Source organism: Paramacrobiotus metropolitanus, unplaced genomic scaffold (genome assembly GCF_019649055.1).
Source record: "Paramacrobiotus metropolitanus isolate TYO unplaced genomic scaffold, Prichtersi_v1.0 Parri_scaffold0000107, whole genome shotgun sequence".
NCBI classification, from domain to species: Eukaryota; Metazoa; Tardigrada; class Eutardigrada; order Parachela; family Macrobiotidae; genus Paramacrobiotus; species Paramacrobiotus metropolitanus.
This window is the reverse complement of record NW_026570327.1, coordinates 344824-360945: the sequence shown is the minus strand read 5'-3', so window position 1 is coordinate 360945 and position 16122 is coordinate 344824. Positions and strand designations below refer to the sequence as shown.

The 16122-nt window shown below is 42.3% G+C and overlaps 5 protein-coding genes across 6 annotated transcripts; 2 read left to right on the top strand and 3 right to left on the bottom strand.

Annotated features, from left to right (window-relative positions):
• Positions 1–1924: 1924 nt before the first annotated feature.
• Positions 1925–2491, bottom strand: LOC129597618 (uncharacterized). Its single transcript, XM_055495244.1, has one exon. It carries the CDS (start codon positions 2489–2491, stop codon positions 1925–1927), a length of 567 nt encoding a protein of 188 aa, XP_055351219.1.
• Positions 2492–3283: 792 nt separating this feature from the next.
• On the top strand, positions 3284–5885 carry LOC129597660 (uncharacterized). Its single transcript, XM_055495299.1, has 2 exons — positions 3284–4672; positions 5146–5885. Exons 1-2 carry the CDS (start codon positions 4168–4170, stop codon positions 5796–5798), a joined length of 1158 nt encoding a protein of 385 aa, XP_055351274.1. The 5' UTR covers positions 3284–4167; the 3' UTR covers positions 5799–5885.
• Positions 5886–6922: 1037 nt separating this feature from the next.
• On the top strand, positions 6923–8871 carry LOC129597572 (proline-rich protein 12-like). Its single transcript, XM_055495180.1, has 2 exons — positions 6923–7829; positions 8129–8871. Exons 1-2 carry the CDS (start codon positions 7115–7117, stop codon positions 8758–8760), a joined length of 1347 nt encoding a protein of 448 aa, XP_055351155.1. The 5' UTR covers positions 6923–7114; the 3' UTR covers positions 8761–8871.
• On the bottom strand, positions 8789–10732 carry LOC129597573 (charged multivesicular body protein 1b-like). 2 transcript variants are annotated; one of them, XM_055495182.1, is made up of 3 exons: positions 10375–10732; positions 9985–10303; positions 8789–9427 (listed from the first exon to the last, which is right to left on the bottom strand). In XM_055495182.1, exons 2-3 carry the CDS (start codon positions 10268–10270, stop codon positions 9096–9098), a joined length of 618 nt encoding a protein of 205 aa, XP_055351157.1. In that variant the 5' UTR covers positions 10271–10303; positions 10375–10732; the 3' UTR covers positions 8789–9095. The 2 variants fall into 2 exon arrangements, with proteins under 2 accessions (XP_055351157.1, XP_055351156.1); XM_055495181.1 differs by having other exon boundaries at positions 10368–10731.
• A 458-nt stretch (positions 10733–11190) lies between these two features.
• On the bottom strand, positions 11191–15699 carry LOC129597656 (double-strand-break repair protein rad21 homolog). The gene is made up of 15 exons (XM_055495294.1): positions 15421–15699; positions 15234–15305; positions 14920–15023; positions 14675–14759; positions 14463–14580; positions 14253–14306; positions 14144–14164; positions 13884–14069; positions 13314–13535; positions 13090–13156; positions 12779–12976; positions 12499–12681; positions 12187–12298; positions 11767–11870; positions 11191–11646 (listed from the first exon to the last, which is right to left on the bottom strand). The coding sequence occupies exons 1-15, from the start codon at positions 15471–15473 to the stop codon at positions 11534–11536; spliced, it is 1692 nt and encodes a 563-aa protein (XP_055351269.1). The 5' UTR covers positions 15474–15699; the 3' UTR covers positions 11191–11533.
• Between the last annotated feature and the right edge of the window lie 423 nt (positions 15700–16122).

The following is a 16122-nucleotide window of genomic DNA, read 5'->3' as shown; positions in this document are numbered from 1 at the left end:
AAGGTCGTGCGCCTAAACGCATAGCGTTATACAAATATGATTTTACAATCATTTTTATAAAAGAAAGATCTCCGTAGGCATTTATAAACATAATATTATTATTAAAATATGTAAGGAAATGGGAATAGTCGAAAGGAGGTGTAAAAAGGTGGTCACAATAGCCAAAGGTGGTGGCAAAAATATTTTTTAAAAAGTGGGTGCGAATAGCCAAAAGGTGGTGAAAGGTCGTGAGAACAGCCAAAGGAGGTGCTAGGGTGGTGAGAATAGCCATTTCCTTTTTTAAATTCAATCATAAAAATAAACTTTTTGAATCGTTGTTCTATCGAATTAACTATCTAACTAAGTAATGCTTCAGCCTAACAATGGTAAGCCCGTTTCGTTTTGCACTTAATTTAACCAGAGCCTTAACCCGAGTGCTAACATTAGTTCTAACCAAAGTAAAAACCGAATGCTGACCTTAGTTTTAACCATAGTCTTAACCTGAGTGCTCATGTTAGTGCTGTCGAAAGGCTTTCCGTGAGTGGAAGTGATAATTTATAGATATTTTAGAATTCTTTGTAAGCATGTTTTGGTAGGACAAAAACGGTCCTGACTTTTCATTTTAAACAAAAAAACAGGTTTGTAATGCTTCGTTGCTGGTCTGAAAGTGTAACATATGGAACGTTATCCGAGAAAAGATTCATTTGTGATTTGGCCAAAATAAAACTTAGCACGAACGAGAGAAATTCTCATTCTATTCTTCTTCTTATACGTGGCATATGTCGATATGCGGTAGCTTTTACAATTCACAAAAAATTCCACACGCTAGTCAGAATGGAACCATAATAACAGAAAATCAGGTATCTGTTATCAGGGTCGATACGTTTTGCGCTTTGCTTTTTAAGCCCTCCTTTTGATAGAAACTAAAATTTCTAATTTGAAATAATATTAATTATTTTCGTGCTTGGACTTGCGCTTAGGCACTGAAAAGCAACAACGTCCAATGGATTTTGTGGCAGATTGGATGTGTAAACGCTGCCACTGAGCACGACGCTTAAGTCCATAAAATGAACCGAAGTGCGTGAATAGCACCCATCCAATCCCTCCAGGAGGATTAGATCAGCCGTGATGTTTAGGTCGAATAAAGCACGTATGATTCATACTCTCATAGCCGAAGTGAATATCGCTGTCCGATGACGTTTTTTGTTGACATTTTATACAGAGATCCGACGATATGCGATCATAGAAAATTAATAATGCTGCCGATACACGTTTAAACTTACTGGTTTATAGGAAGATCGTAAAATTAAATTTTATTTTGTAGAAATTAAACGTTTCAGGATGTTTGTTAAGAGTTTGTTAAGAGCAACTCTTCTCTATAAAGTTATAAACTAGGCATTAAAGTGTAAAAATATTTTCTACTTGAATAGTTTTGTGGTGGATAGGTTATACACAGTTCACCCTGTTTACTGCGAACCGGAAATAATATGAATTTTTTATCCCAAATATTCGTACATACTTCCTGCTAGACTTGGAAATTTTAAACTACGGACTTACTAGAGCGCGGAGAATACAGATATGAGCACTAAATTTTATTAAGTTCATTAAACGAAATTGCGAAAGCAATACAGCACCGTACTTAGCAAATCAGAAAAGCGAAAACAATCATTATTTTGAATTTGGGAAAGAACATCATTATACTCGCATTGTACTTACTATCCTTCGTGCACAAGTTCTTCATAACTGATTAATGATAAGTCTTATCGCATCGCATCGCAGAGGGTAGAATGTAAACCCTAATTATCATTAAGCACCACTACCGCGCACGCATATTTAATATTAACGGAAAGAAGCAACCAAGGAGATTTAAAATTTCAAACAAAATGCAAACAGTCACGTTAAATTCGACAAATATAAACTGCACAGGGCTGTAAAGACTCAGCGACTAGAATCCTTTAGGGTTCTTCTCCAAGTATTCCACTTCCTCCTTCGTGTTCTCTCGGCCTAACACCTTGTTGCGATGCGGATACCGACCAAACTGCTTGATAATGTCGTAATGCAGCTTCTCATACTTTAGCATTCCTTCCCCCTCAGGAATGGGTGCGAACAGCTTCATAGCTTCCTCGTGGACAGGCACGGATTCGCTGTGCATCAACGGCATTAACAGATGTCCCAGATACGGTGTCCCCTGCAGTTCCTTGTGGATATTCAGTCGTACCGCCTCCTGGGTCAAAATAATCGCCGCCAGATCGTTTTCGAAAGCCTCACGTTTTCCACGGTGCAGATTGCGCGAGAACTGATCCAGAACGATGATTTCCGCCACTCGCCCATGGGGATGCTCACGCCAGGGAAACAGTTCGCCTTTGGTAGCGGCAACGAAGGTCGGGTAGAATTTGCGTCGGATCTCTTCGTCAAAGTCGTCGCTCTTGGACCACCAGTGTTTCTTGGCGGAATCACTGTACCAAAAATCGAGGATTTCCTGCCAGCTGCACACCTTGTTACTGGATTCCATGGCTTTCGTGTGAATACTGTTGTAATTAAAATGAATTTAGACGATTGTGTCGACGCTCTTACAACATCTAAAAATCGATTACAGGGATAAACGACGACTATTCTTCTCAACATTAACATGTCGCCTCACTCACAATCCTGCACTAACCGATTATTTAAAGGCAACTCTGCAGCAGCTGGAGCAATACCGTGGATCACAAAGTGCATAGTCTACGCTTGTTTAGCGATACTGCCTCGTCATGACATAAGCATGTACGGCCAGCGATGATAAGTACACGCTGCATCGTCAGCAGTAATGTTAATATTCAAATATTTATATTAATTTCAAAGTTTGTCTTTTCCTGTTTGCTGAAATTTGTGTGTAGGATGCGTAAGCCATAGAAAAGAGGCACAATTACAGAGTAGAAAATCTTTTCGGTGGAATTATTTCATGTTGCGATGGAATCATTAATTTTCATTTTCATTTCAATTTTCTTGTAAAAAATTAATGTAAAGCTGGTTAGAACGTGACGATCGAGGAAGTTTGATATCCTTTCCCAGGATGAGTTTACTAACCAGAAGCTTTACGTATTAGGACGATCCGGTCAGTTGACCGTGGCTTTAGTTAAAATTTAAAATACCATAATCTTCGTTTTCGGTTGTACAGTACCTTGTACGTTAAGTAACCCACACTCAAGACCTTCCGTACATCAGCAATCTTTATTTTATTTACAGTATATGATGTAACTAGTGCTGGCGACTGAAAACGATGAAAATTAAGGAGATTTCACAAAGAAGAGATATTCGCAAATTTAGTGTATTGTTCACGTAGCCTACGTATCGATCCACAAGAATCTGTGCTGCATTTCGTCCTAATTTTTAAATTCGCAAAACGTTTTACGTAAAGCAAATGCAGTCAGTAGGCTAAAATTAATAGTAACAACACCGGTTGCGGAATCGCCGATAATGCGTTAAGCAAAGTTTAGCAAACTGTAAAGAAGAAATTGCAGAATACTAGTACTGAAAACACAAGTTCAAAAGTTACAAGTTTAGCGTGATATGCACAATATGCGTACTATTGGCCTCGTTGTACAGTAACTTCTGCTCCGTAACAAAAGGGGCATTCTTGCCGTTTGAACGAAATCGAAATAAATAAGTACATCGCGCCAGAAGCTACTACCATATTAAAACACGTTGTTTTATCCAAGACTTGACATTCCTTTTAAGAAATTCTTGTTCAAACCGTAGTAATTTCCCAACAGGGTTACCGTGTTACCTATTATCATTTCCGTACGATAAAACTGTAAAACATTATGAATTAATACTTGACATCGTTCGTTTCTTTTAAGGCGTGATACTGAACATTTTCTTGCATTTTCGCCGCACGTATGCGTACATAAGAGAAATAAATACTTACATCCTTAATTCTGGCATCGTTCTTAAGTTGTGGTAGGGTTTATTTTTGGTGTTATCGTACGTGCTCTCTAAACAATCCTGTAATTAGAAGGATCGGTGCGCCAAATCGCCCACATTGACATTAATATGTTAATTACGGCGATTTCCGTTACATCAATATTGTTAAATTTTGCTGGCTTAATTTAGCATACAATTAAATATGTATTAAGTAACTTCGGGTTTATTCTGATAAGTTTTTGGTTTGCTGTAAACTTCTTCCCTAATTCTTCGTGCATTATAACCATGCTTATTCATACGTTGCTCATATCGGTGTTATTAAATATCCCGAGTGCCCTTTGCCAGTTTCTCCAGGTTGCGGCGGCCATCGGTCAAGCTACCGCCAGTGGCACCGGTCAAGGCAGCCAGTCGGCGGATAACCTGAAAGTGGTCACGCCACCGCCCGCCATGGCCGATGCCAACATTGCAAACTTCTTGGCGGGTGATCGCAACAATACAGCTTTCAGCAGCATCAATTCTCAAACTCCTTTAGCGCCAGGATTCATTAATTCCGCCTCCGGACCGGCTGCCGGCCCGGCAGGGATGACCAACAGCGATGGCTTTACGGCATTCACAAGTGGAGGAGGAGATATGGGCAGCCGCCCCGGCTACGGCGGCTTAAGCGGTTACGATTACGGAAGAGACATTCCCAATGCGGGATACGGCGGATATCCGGGTCGCGGCGGTTATAGTGGATATTGGGAACCTGGAGTGCGGCCGATTCCTTTAGCCATGCAAGGATGGAGTCTTTGTATGTAAAGTCAATGTGATTGTCATTAATTCTAAGGTATATAATAGTAACCTGCGCAGATAAAATTCATTTTTACATAGGTCAATTTTTAATATGTACATTTGCAATTAATTAATAACGTGCACGTAATGTTACAATACTCGTAGTACTAATACTACTTGTTCATATTATTGATATTAACATAGTGGAAACTATTATGCGCAGCTTTTTGGAGGCGGAATTAATGAATCCTAGCGCTAAAGGAGTATGGGAATTAAAGCTGCTGAAAGCTGCATTCTTGACATATTAACAAGGAAACTTCTGTTACATTGCCCCTTAGAGATGCTGAATCGATGCTCGTACAGCCATACAATCTCAGACTTATGTATAAAATAATTAGTTTTTTTTGGAAGTTTAAAGTCATCAAAACCGGTCACAGTAAGGCAGGCAGTTCTAAAAGTGTATTTTAATCAGCTAAATTTTGCTCTTGATAGCTATTCCGCGACCACCGGTTGAAATCACAACACCCACCACCACCGCTACCACGCGACCACCAACGACAGCCGCTCCCACTACGACAATCCCGTCAACAACGACGGCCACAAGTACAACGACTACCACCACCCGCCCGCTCTCCACCACCACGACCACTTTGCCCCCGACCACTGCTTCACCATCTACTGTTCCGACAACCCGTCCCCCTACCACCACGCCCTCACCGATCGGCACGTCCACCACCATGCTACCATACTCTATCAATAATCCGTCGTACAACGGCAACCGTATGCGCCTTCCCATGGAGGCCAAGCTGGCGACGCTACCGGAAGTGCTGGTCTTTAACGGACAAAAGGTCATTGTGACTCCCATGGATGATGATAAAGAGTTCCAAGCGATGCTGGACAGCAATAGCGCGATGAAAGGCTTTAAGGTATCGGATGACCTAAAGAGTTCGCATTTACCGGAATTGACCGTGAGCAATCCGGAAGCATTTGAGCAGCCGACCACGTGCGTGCCGGTTACGACGTCCAGCACAACCGGACAATGTGTTCCCAATTCGCTGTTACAGATCGCCTGTTCGAATATGATAGTAGCGGCTTCCAAGGATTGTAAAAAGGATAGTTGGTGCTGCTACATAGAAAATCGGTGAACTGATGGTGACCTTTTCATTTAGGGTGTTGTTCGAAGCTTCATTCAGCACGGCGTTCTTAGCAAAACAAATGTGTTTTGAAGACAAGCAAAACTGTGTTTAATAGTAAGTACAGATAAAGTAATTTACCTGGCTAATACTAAACTCGACGTGCTTTTTGCGCAGAATTTTGAACTGTAACTAAAATATTGCTTGACCAATGAAAAACGAAATGAACCCGATGAAAGCGAAACGGAAAACGAAACCAGCTAAACGAGTCAGTAGAATGTATGATGATTACGCTATACAGCCGATCTGCACCTACATAGTGGCATAGGTCAATTGCTCTGTGTAAGCATTACGCGACGCGCAAGCGGCAGTCGGGTAAAAAAACATGACGTCACGGCGCGTAAGCAGGTAAACGATTTGATTGGTAAACCAGAATTCTGGGATGGGTTTTCAGCTTACCCGTCCGCGCAACCGTTGCGCTTCGACGTCGAAGCGCAACCGTTACTAAACTACGAGTAACTCGTAACTCTCCTGCCCAGATCAACAAAATTTTTGTTTTTGAACCAAAAGTGCATCCAGCGACCCAGATTGACACTTCTAAACTCAGAATCAACTTTTGACGTTTTACCGCATTAAAGCATCAAAACAGATTTTTCAGTTCCACTTCAGTTTTTCCGTTGTTCAATTTCTTTCTTGGCACGGAAGCGTACTCGCCTTACGATTGGATGATATTTTTTTCGCTGAGTCATGGACAGATTTTTACCCGTTTCTCCGTTACCCGACGCGCATCGGTTACCCAAATGCAATTGACCTATACCACTAGTATCTCGTGTCTAACGAATGATAACGAATTATTAACAATCATTACGCAGCAAAGAAATCTGATATCGGCTCGCTTTAATGAACCCGTGTTGTGCAGGTGCAGTCAATCGAGAATAAATCCACACCTTTGCTTTATGACGTGAAATTAATATATCCACATTAATATTTTGTCTTTATAGTTGTACGTGCCGGTAAATTCATGCCGAATTACCGGTATAGAATCTCCGTTATAATGTGCAGCAGATGGTGCAGCATCCCGCCTGCAGCGCATAAATGGCTCGTTAAGAGTCTTGTTATGGCTACCTCAATCTCTGCATTCTGACCCTGTAATTACACGCCATATCGCAGCATAGTTTTTTCTCATATATGTGTGCCACCTCACTGAATTCTTCATCAGCATGCCTCACTAGAGATCAATATCCGCTTGATACTCTTCCTTATATCTGTGATCAAACGGCGAGGAAGTCGGAAAGTCACTCAGAATATACAAAGCTTTGCTTGAAAAAATGTTATTATATATTGTGATTTGTGGACTTCTAACGTTCTCATCATGCTCCGCCCAGCTCAGCATGTCCACCATCGGGGCTGCCCTGAATGCGGGAACAACCGGATTAAGCCCGACGCGCGGCGGTGGCCCGTTTGATATCAGCAACGCGGCCATCGCACCCGGCTTCAACAACCCCGCTGATGGCATCGCGGGCCCGGTGGGCTCCCCCGTGGTAGGCAGTGGCCTGACCGGCGCCCGCGTGGGCGCACTGGCCGGACCCAACCAGGGCGTGGCCTTCGATACACTCAACCGGATTAACACCGTCGCCGATACTGGGGTCAACGGTGTCGGTGGGCTGAGTTTCGGCGGCGGAGCAGCCCCGGGATTCGGCGGGAACGGCTTCGGTGGGGCCGGCTTCGGTGGGGCTGGCTTCGGTGGGCCCGGCGGCTTCGGCGGGGCCAGCGGAATTCCGTTTGGCGGACGACAGGGTGGTGGGGGGATGCTGTCGCAGGGTAGTGTACCGGGTATGGGTGGACCATCATCATCTATGCCGGATTCACCGTACAGTGGCGGCTCTAGCATGGGAGGTTATGGAGGCGGAGGCGGCGGCGGGGGATATGGTAGTTCTGGTCCCAGTGCCGGGTATGGCGGATATCCGGGACGAGGTGGTTTTAGCGGATTCTGGGAGCCAGGTGTTAAGCCTGTGCCATTAGCGCTTCAGGGATGGGGTTTATGTAAGTGACGAAGTGTAAATCATTCCCTTTCGAGATTAAAATCATTTCTTTCGTGACACGAAACCATATATATATATATGAACCTGAATCGCCTAAAACAGTTTGTAAAATTATTGTAAGCAATATTAGATATCTGCAACATGCAAGTAAATTAAAATTATTGTAAATATTTTACAATTATGTAATTTAAGTACTACAGTAAATCGGTACTTTATAAATAAGCTGCAGGCATATGAGGTTATGGCAGCACTAGAATCCATTAAAATTGTTGCTTATTGTACCACATAGATTGCTCGTAGTTATTCCTCGGCCACCTGTCGAAATCACAACCCCAACGACAACCCGCGCGACCACGCCGGCGCCAACCACGGCACGACCTGCAACACCAGCACCCGCGCCACCAGTAACGACCCCGATGCAACAAGGATACAATAATAATTATAATTATTACACTCCGGCGCCCCCGCCACCACCAACTACTCCAGCACCTCCGCCTCCCACCACAACTACACCAATGCCGCCTCCTCCAACCACCACGTACGGCTACGGCAGTTATTCCAACAATCAGCCTTATGGATCAGGTTATGGCTCCAACAGCCAGCCCTATGGTTCAGCGTACGGCAGTGGTGCGTCTAAAAACGCTAACAAAGATCTCCCACCCATTTTCCTGGGTATGAACGACAAGAAAGTCCTTATATCCGGAGCGAATTTCGATGCCGGCAATCTGAAGACTAGCGGTAGTGGAGATTTCTCCGTGGATGTTGCGGTGGACCCGCCGACAGCTTGCACACCGAAATCTTCGCCGAGCGCCAAAGGAATCTGTGTGGATGACGGATTACTGCAGATCGTGTGTCCCAATATGATCATCGGTGAATCCATTGACTGTAAATCGTCTGCGCAACAGACATGGTGTTGTTTCGTTGATTCATAGAGCCCTGTGTTTTTCGTTGTACAATACGTTTTTTTGTTTGATAAAACTTTATTAATTTAAATAGCCGCAAAAATGTACAATTATTTTAACAAAAAATTAAAGAAAAAGCAGCATCAACGATGAAAAACGATAAACAAATCTCCATAAAATCATGCACACCAGCCACTCAAATCAATTACGGCCAAAAAATGGAATTCTAGGTTGCACGCTTAAGCTCAATGTCGGTGGCTCCCTCCAGCCATGCCTTGCACTACACCCCGCGGAAACGACGCGCTAATTCATGCTAGTAAAATGGAAAAGAACAACATCTGACTAACCACCACAAGTGTGCGCGATTACTGTTCACGCAGTCTGGCCAGACGTTCAGTTAATTCGTCCTGCTCCTTGGACGCCTGGGTGGAGGCGCCCACCGCCGTCCCGACACCCACGGAGCCCGCCTGGGGCAGCTCCATGTTCAGCTCCAGCCCGGCCTCGTCTGCCACCTTCAGCATCAGCTGGTCGACATCGCCGGTGGGCACCGTGAGAGTGCTGGCGTTGCTCATCGTGCCCTCCATCACCTGCGACTGCACATCTAGATCCTCGAACTGCTGCTCGAATTTATCCATCAGCGCCGATATCTGCTCCAGGTTCATCGAGCGCATAGCCGCGTCCATGGCTTTAACGACACCTACAACAAATACCTCCGGTAATCATAATCAACAACAACAAATATGGCAACTCAGGACAACGTTATTGCTGACCACACGCATCAAAATACAGTAAACTAGAGAAATGCAAGCGATTTTTATGTACAGTTTATAAGCGTATTATTTTTCAGATAACCATAAGAACCCCACGGCCAAAACAACTATTCCCTAGTTACTTAAAATATTTTTATAACAAATTGTAAATCTTTTGTAAGTTCTTCAGTTTCTTCAGTAATTATCGTATTCTCCAGATCAGATCTAGTGTATTTTTTAATAAAAGAACACTGCCACACGACCACACCATTAGCATGAATATCCGCAAATTAAAATTCTTTAACTTCAATACGATTAATTCTACAAAAAAATATTATGGTTATACTGGTTACGGGAAAAGAATCGCTTCAACTTCACAAATTTCATTTTAACTCAGCAAATCTATCGTCGCATTTTTTTCCCATTAACTTGTTAATAACCTAGCAAAATTTCAAGAAATTCTGAAAACATCCTTCCAAAATCACTACCGGGAGCACGGTCATACCTGCCATGCTCTGAGTGACTTTTTTCGTAGCCACAGCTGACTGGACACGCGAGGAAACAGCGTCTATTCGCGCACTCATTCTCAGGAAATTCAAAGACTGATTCTTCTGACGAATGGCGTTTTCTGCATGGATACGCGCTACTTCCAAGTTGTTCTTCTGAATGGCTTTCTTCAGTTTCTCCTTCTCGACACGCTCTTCCTTATCACACTTCTTCGCAGAACGGTCCATTTCTTTGGCTGCGAACTTCAAGTTGAACAGATGCTTCTCCATGGCTGCCGTCGACATTTTTGATATGTGTGTGTGTTTGTAATAAACCACCTAAAACGTACATTTCCCCACTCAAATAAATACCTATATTAATGATAATCCATCAACAACTTACAACTCACAAGTAGGATCGGGTTATCAGAATCTGAAGGAACGTCCCAAAGCAAAAAAATACTGATCTAGCTGTAAACGCAGGTGGGTTTACTGTGGAACTCGGGATTTGCCAGCAAAGCAAAAGGGAAACAAAAACCGACCAAACAATACGATACAGTGAATGTATACCGACAGTATACGATTCGGAAAAGCTACTGATAGCTACCGTGCTTACTCCTTACAACCAGGAATATCTGATCAATCTAATACTGTGACGGTGAGTCTCAGATCAACAAACCTTAGACTCCACTTTGAATTATAAAAATTAATAAGTTTTGCAGCACGATGTCGATGATGATGATTTCATTTTATCATAAGAGAAGTGCACTGAATGCAGTGCATTCTGCCATATGATTCTGCCTGTTCTTTCAGTAGTCAGCGCTCAGCGGTATGACACATCGACTGGTGACTCACAAGGAGAATGACGTAGGCTTGTGAACTTGATTTTGCTTTACTTCCGGCTACTTGTGCTTGTATTTGTGAAACTACTGTACTGTACAGTATGTTGTTAACTAAATTTAGCTCCTGAGAGCCAATGGTCAAAACAAAATGCAAGCAGTTCCATTAGTTATGTTTTTAATTACTTTGTAATATTGTATTATTGCTACATTCTTGCATTCACTGTGGAATGGAAGCGATCGGATTTCCGAGGCACGATTTATTCAGAACTCCACAGCGAAAAAATTGTAGTAAAGGGCACATACAATATAAAACCGGAAAAAAAGCGGAAGCAGAAGCGCAAGTTTTTTAATTCGCTGAACAACAAAAACAACCGAAAACCTGCACAAACAAACAAAGACCTTTAAAACCAAAAAGATGTACAAGTACAAGTACAGTAATGTCGAGTTCAAAACCTAGGTTTTCCACTGACACTTCGACATCTGACAATCCCTGTTTCCTCATTAAATGAAACGTCAAAATTTACGAAAACAAGAAAATCCAAGTTACAAAATAACTTAAACAAATAAAATGAATTTCAAAATAAATTAAATATAAACAAAAAAATACCGGCCTGTTTGACACCAACAACAATTTGCTGTATAAAAAAAAACAAGTAACAGAGATTTCTGCAACGGTTGACGGGTGCTATATCGGCCAGTTCAGATCCAGATTCTTTCTGCAGAATCTTTAATTTTCCTGTCCGTCGATGAATGCCAGAGAAGCACCATGAGTTTTCTCTATGAAAATATCTCCATACGGTTCAGGCTGCTCCAAAACCACTTTTCCATCCGCAGCTTTCTCTGCAAGAAAAAGGTATTATATTTGTGCAAATCTGCAGATCTTTTCCACATTGTACACAACCATTACCACTTGTGTATAAACGCGAATTATGTGCATCGAGGAATACTTTCATAACTTACTGAGCAAGTAAGCAAAACACCGTGCGATCTTTTTGCGTGAATTTCCATTGATCAGCTGGTGAAAAGTGACTCGATCATTAGATGCTTCAATTTTTCGGTAGCGTCTGCAAAATTTAAGTTTTCATTGCAATCGTTTATTAAATATGTATTAGAATCACCAAAGATACTGCTACTCGTGTCGTGCTGAGATGCAAAAGTGTTACTTAAGCTATTCTTAATTCGGGAAAGTCTTCTAATTAACACGAGTGCAGCCATACAGAGCAGCCACATAATTATATTATAATAATTATGTACTGTACAAGGACTCATAATATGTTAAATTTACTACAGAGTACACATTGTTATTCCGCAGAATTGATGCGGCTGTAACGTTACGGAAAATCAATTAATGATATTATTAACCGGTGAAGTATCACTTACAATTCAAGAAACTGTCCAGCATGAGCGTACTGCTCCGCGCGTTCTCGCACTGTGAACTCTCGGTTTTCCCGGCGGGTTTTCTTCGGTGCAGGTTGCATAAAACCTTCTTCGTCTAAGTACATGCAAGCAAACATGACGATAAATAAGACCATAAATCGAGCTTTTTTACAGTTACCTATTGAAACGCAACAACACGCTATAATAATATCATTGCAAAATTACCACTAGAAATAATTTTATCAGATATTACCAACATGCAGTGAATAACCCAATGCGTCCGAAAACCCTATTATACACTTATGTATAACTCACCAGTAACTTCCGATCGCCGACTTTTTTCCGCAACGCTAATGGCTGCGCCCGACTCATCGAACGGCTGCCGTGTCGGAACAACGGAAGATGCCCGTTCCACGGCAATTGCTGGCACCGGTTCAGGAAGCACAACCGGTGCTGGCTCCGGAATCACTTCCATGATGGGTTCTTGTTGGACCGGCTCTGAAACGAAATACGATATTAAATCAACTTAGAAGATCAGAAAAGCTTTCCACCAATTTTCAAATAAGGGTGATTAAAATAGCACGCCTTTACTGACCAATTTGTGGAGGTGCGGCTTGTGCCTGTGCCGGCTCCAGAAATTCGTTCTCGATGGGAACATTTCCAGGTTGGGGCGGGCACCACCCGAACGGATCGTCTTCTTGCCGTTCCTGGCGCACTTTTGCGCCGTTGGCGGAGGCGTACTCCACGCAGTTCCGCATGTATCCGGCCACAATACCGTTTTCAAAATACTCCCCTAAAGCATCAACATTTTTACACGATATAAATCCTGTTTTCCAGTTTACTCGAACATCAGGTTACTTATCCCAGCTTACAAATAAACAAGCCCTTATTCCGAAATATTCTTACCTGATTTCCGAAATTGCTTCTCCGTCTGTTTTAACTTTAACAAGTGAAAGTCCGGACAGTGTTCCTTCTAAAAAAACCGAGCTGTAACAAACCAGACTAAAATCTAGAGCTTTGAAAAAAATTCTTTTAGAGTTACCAAGAAATTATAATGTAACACAAAAACCAGCGCATTCGACTTTTAGAAATATGTTGGCAGTTGGCACTGTGTACATAGTACTACATACCGTGTCGGGAATGGTAGCCATTCGTATGTTCTCCACGTTTCTCTTCATCACCGCATGCGGAATGATCGCGGGATCATCCACGATGAGCCGCTTCTTGCGCTTTCCTTTGCCCTTCGCGCCTGCTTTCGGTTCTGCTGCCGGTGGTGGCCCCATCGCTTCCGGCTCAAGAGGTAATTCCAAATTTCCCACAGCTGGCTGAACAGGTTGGATATCCGGAACAGCCTGTACTCAACCGAAACACTCACTGGTCAGCGTCGAACACAAGCAAATTTAATTGAAATTTTTTAACCAGTTACAGAAGACATTTAATCAGTTATTCTTATTGTTGGTTGCACAAAACTTTATTACACTATTTTCTGAATTGGCCTTTGTATTTTATTCTCCGAAATCAAAATTTTACCAAAAGTGGTAATCGCCAACTATAATTAAAGATTAAACCAAGTAAACGATTTTTTGAACTTTTATACTTGGTACTAATTTTTCCAATGAGCTACGACTAATTTTATGCGCTACTTACGGATTATTACCAGCAACTGGCAGTAAACCTTGTAAAATACAACAGACCCTGACCTCGGCCGCAGTTAGTTCGGCTGCCTTAGCTGGCAGGTCTTGTGGGAGCGATGAAGGACGGGGAAGATCTGACACATTCGTCATCTCTGCTTCAACCATACTGGTCCGCGCTGCTTCCATCTGCGGCGCTGCCGGTGCAACAGGTACAACCGTTTCAGGAAAATCGTCCTGCAGTTTATCGTCATACTACGAAAACATAGCACAACGCTGCCAGGGCCGGCCTCTTGCAGATTCGTAAATACTCAAGTCCATCTACTTACTGTTTGGTTCGGATTGTACTTCTGAAAGACACCCAACGGTAAATAATAGAATTATCATAAAAAGGGATTTCTCATTCTTGCCGGATTTTTGTTTACGGCGGTAACTTACAATGATAGGACCTTCGTTGCGAAGAGTGATATCTTCCGGACGCGCAATCCCGACCTGATTAAACCACAACCGAAATGGAATGAAGAATATTTATCAAATTAAAACATATTCAAATAATTTAGATATATATCTATCAAATTTATTTAAATTTAAAATAGCTACCTGTTAGGCGCAATTTGTTATCAATTTAATGTTACAGGCGGCATTTACCAATGTCTGCGGTTCCTGGTATTCGTCCACCGCCTCCAGCAGCCACTCCTCCGCCCGCGCAAAATCCAGCTGAATGAGGGGCTCCGTCAGCCGGAGGTTCAGCCGCTTTTTACCCGGTCTGAAAACAAAACGAAATTCCATTCATTCCATGCTGTATTGGTCAACGGTTGCAGCAATGTCCTCCAGTGTGGGCGAAATGCGGCGCTTCTCACCGATCCTCCGTACGCATATCGATGCCGCGGGGTCTGCCTTTCTTGTCCACATTTCGAATCAGTTGTCGTAATTCTTCCACATCCTCTGCAAACGCGATGGTAAAGCTCAGAGCGGCAAACTTGACACGCAGAAAAAATTACGAAAGCGCCATTTACGCATATATTTTTGGTTAAAGATGTACGCGTATACAGAGTACAGTACAATCAATAAATAAACAATGTACAAGCAAGAAAATATTCCTTACTGAGCAAATACGTCGCTTTACGCTGCAGTACAATGGACGCTCCCAACACCAGCGATATCTGCACTGACAAGGCGAATTTCGTGATGTGCTGCGAAAGGTCATCGCTACAAGAAGCGGTGATCACTTAAAACGCTTCTTTAAAGATCACGAAATGCTACATTCTGCGCACGTGATCTCTTTTAAGTCGACTGAAACAGACGCCGCGTTTTCGAATTAACGCATTATTGTACAGATCTCTACACGCTAGAATCCCAGGCTGAAGACTACAACAATTTGAAAGATCCATTTATTCTTAATTTTAGCAATTAACTTACCAGATTTGAGTCATATCCGCTTTTAAAATTCGTTTCTTCGATATGCGGCTTGATTTCATATGCCCCGCAATCCTGTAAAGATTATATATAATATCAATTGCAAATGGCGATCATTCTAATTCAGGATTTCCAGAGCCGTTGCGTTGTGAAACATTTCTGCGGCGTTTTTTGTTAAGTCGACGCGTACCAAATCAGACTGAGCGGCCCTTTTCTCGCCAACAAATAATTTGAGTAAAACATTGTTGTAGGATATTATGTACAACAAGAACACAGAACAGAATAATAAAAACAAAAGATTACGAAATAATCGAAAAGTTTGCAATATAGGAAAGAGCGCTAGTGGTTTAGCTTGAGTAGGACAACACTGGAGCAGCAAGCGCAAAAAGGTCGAGAATAATGAAAGAAGTCAAAATGGCGTTGACCCCGTCGACTATCGAATCGATTGTTGTAATCGATTGTTGTAAGTGTTGCGTCTATAAAACTGAACTTAAAAATCCAGTTTAAAATTTCCTCTCTGTTAAAGAAGTTCAGACAGAGGCGTACGACAGATGTCCACCACGGCTGTAGTACAACTGGTGCTCTTGTAAATCGCTGGACAGTGGATAGTAGCGTAGTATTACACACCGGCATATCGCAGTTGCATCTCTCGTTTGCAGATGTGACCGATAACCGCCTGGTATCTGTCACCTTCTTTGAATTTTTTCCTTCTTTGTTCACTTTTGGTTTTGTTAGCGTTACCTTGTTTGTATTAACGCAGGCGTGTATCTGTAGTACAAACCTAGTTTGTACTACAGATACACAGATACACAGATACTACAGACTACAGTACATACACAGATAAATTTTCTCTTCCAGAAAAAGTTTACACTAAATTTTTTATTTCTTCTAC

What these genes read in the sequence shown, in the direction of transcription:
- LOC129597618 (XM_055495244.1), bottom strand. Translation starts at nt 2,491, where the DNA reads ATGGAATCCAGTAACAAGGTGTGCAGCTGGCAGGAAATCCTCGATTTT.
- LOC129597660 (XM_055495299.1), top strand. Translation starts at nt 4,168, where the DNA reads ATGCTTATTCATACGTTGCTCATATCGGTGTTATTAAATATCCCGAGT. An exon ending in CATGCAAGGATGGAGTCTTT is followed by an intron (nt 4,673 to 5,145) that starts GTATGTAAAGTC and finishes TGCTCTTGATAG; the next exon opens with CTATTCCGCGACCACCGGTT.
- LOC129597572 (XM_055495180.1), top strand. Translation starts at nt 7,115, where the DNA reads ATGTTATTATATATTGTGATTTGTGGACTTCTAACGTTCTCATCATGC. An exon ending in GCTTCAGGGATGGGGTTTAT is followed by an intron (nt 7,830 to 8,128) that starts GTAAGTGACGAA and finishes GATTGCTCGTAG; the next exon opens with TTATTCCTCGGCCACCTGTC.
- LOC129597573 (XM_055495182.1), bottom strand. Translation starts at nt 10,270, where the DNA reads ATGTCGACGGCAGCCATGGAGAAGCATCTGTTCAACTTGAAGTTCGCA. An exon ending in AGTCACTCAGAGCATGGCAG is followed by an intron (nt 9,428 to 9,984) that starts GTATGACCGTGC and finishes TATTTGTTGTAG; the next exon opens with GTGTCGTTAAAGCCATGGAC.
- LOC129597656 (XM_055495294.1), bottom strand. Translation starts at nt 15,473, where the DNA reads ATGTTTTACTCAAATTATTTGTTGGCGAGAAAAGGGCCGCTCAGTCTG. An exon ending in ACCAGGAACCGCAGACATTG is followed by an intron (nt 14,307 to 14,462) that starts GTAAATGCCGCC and finishes TGGTTTAATCAG; the next exon opens with GTCGGGATTGCGCGTCCGGA. An exon ending in TGGCTACCATTCCCGACACG is followed by an intron (nt 13,157 to 13,313) that starts GTATGTAGTACT and finishes CGGTTTTTTTAG; the next exon opens with AAGGAACACTGTCCGGACTT.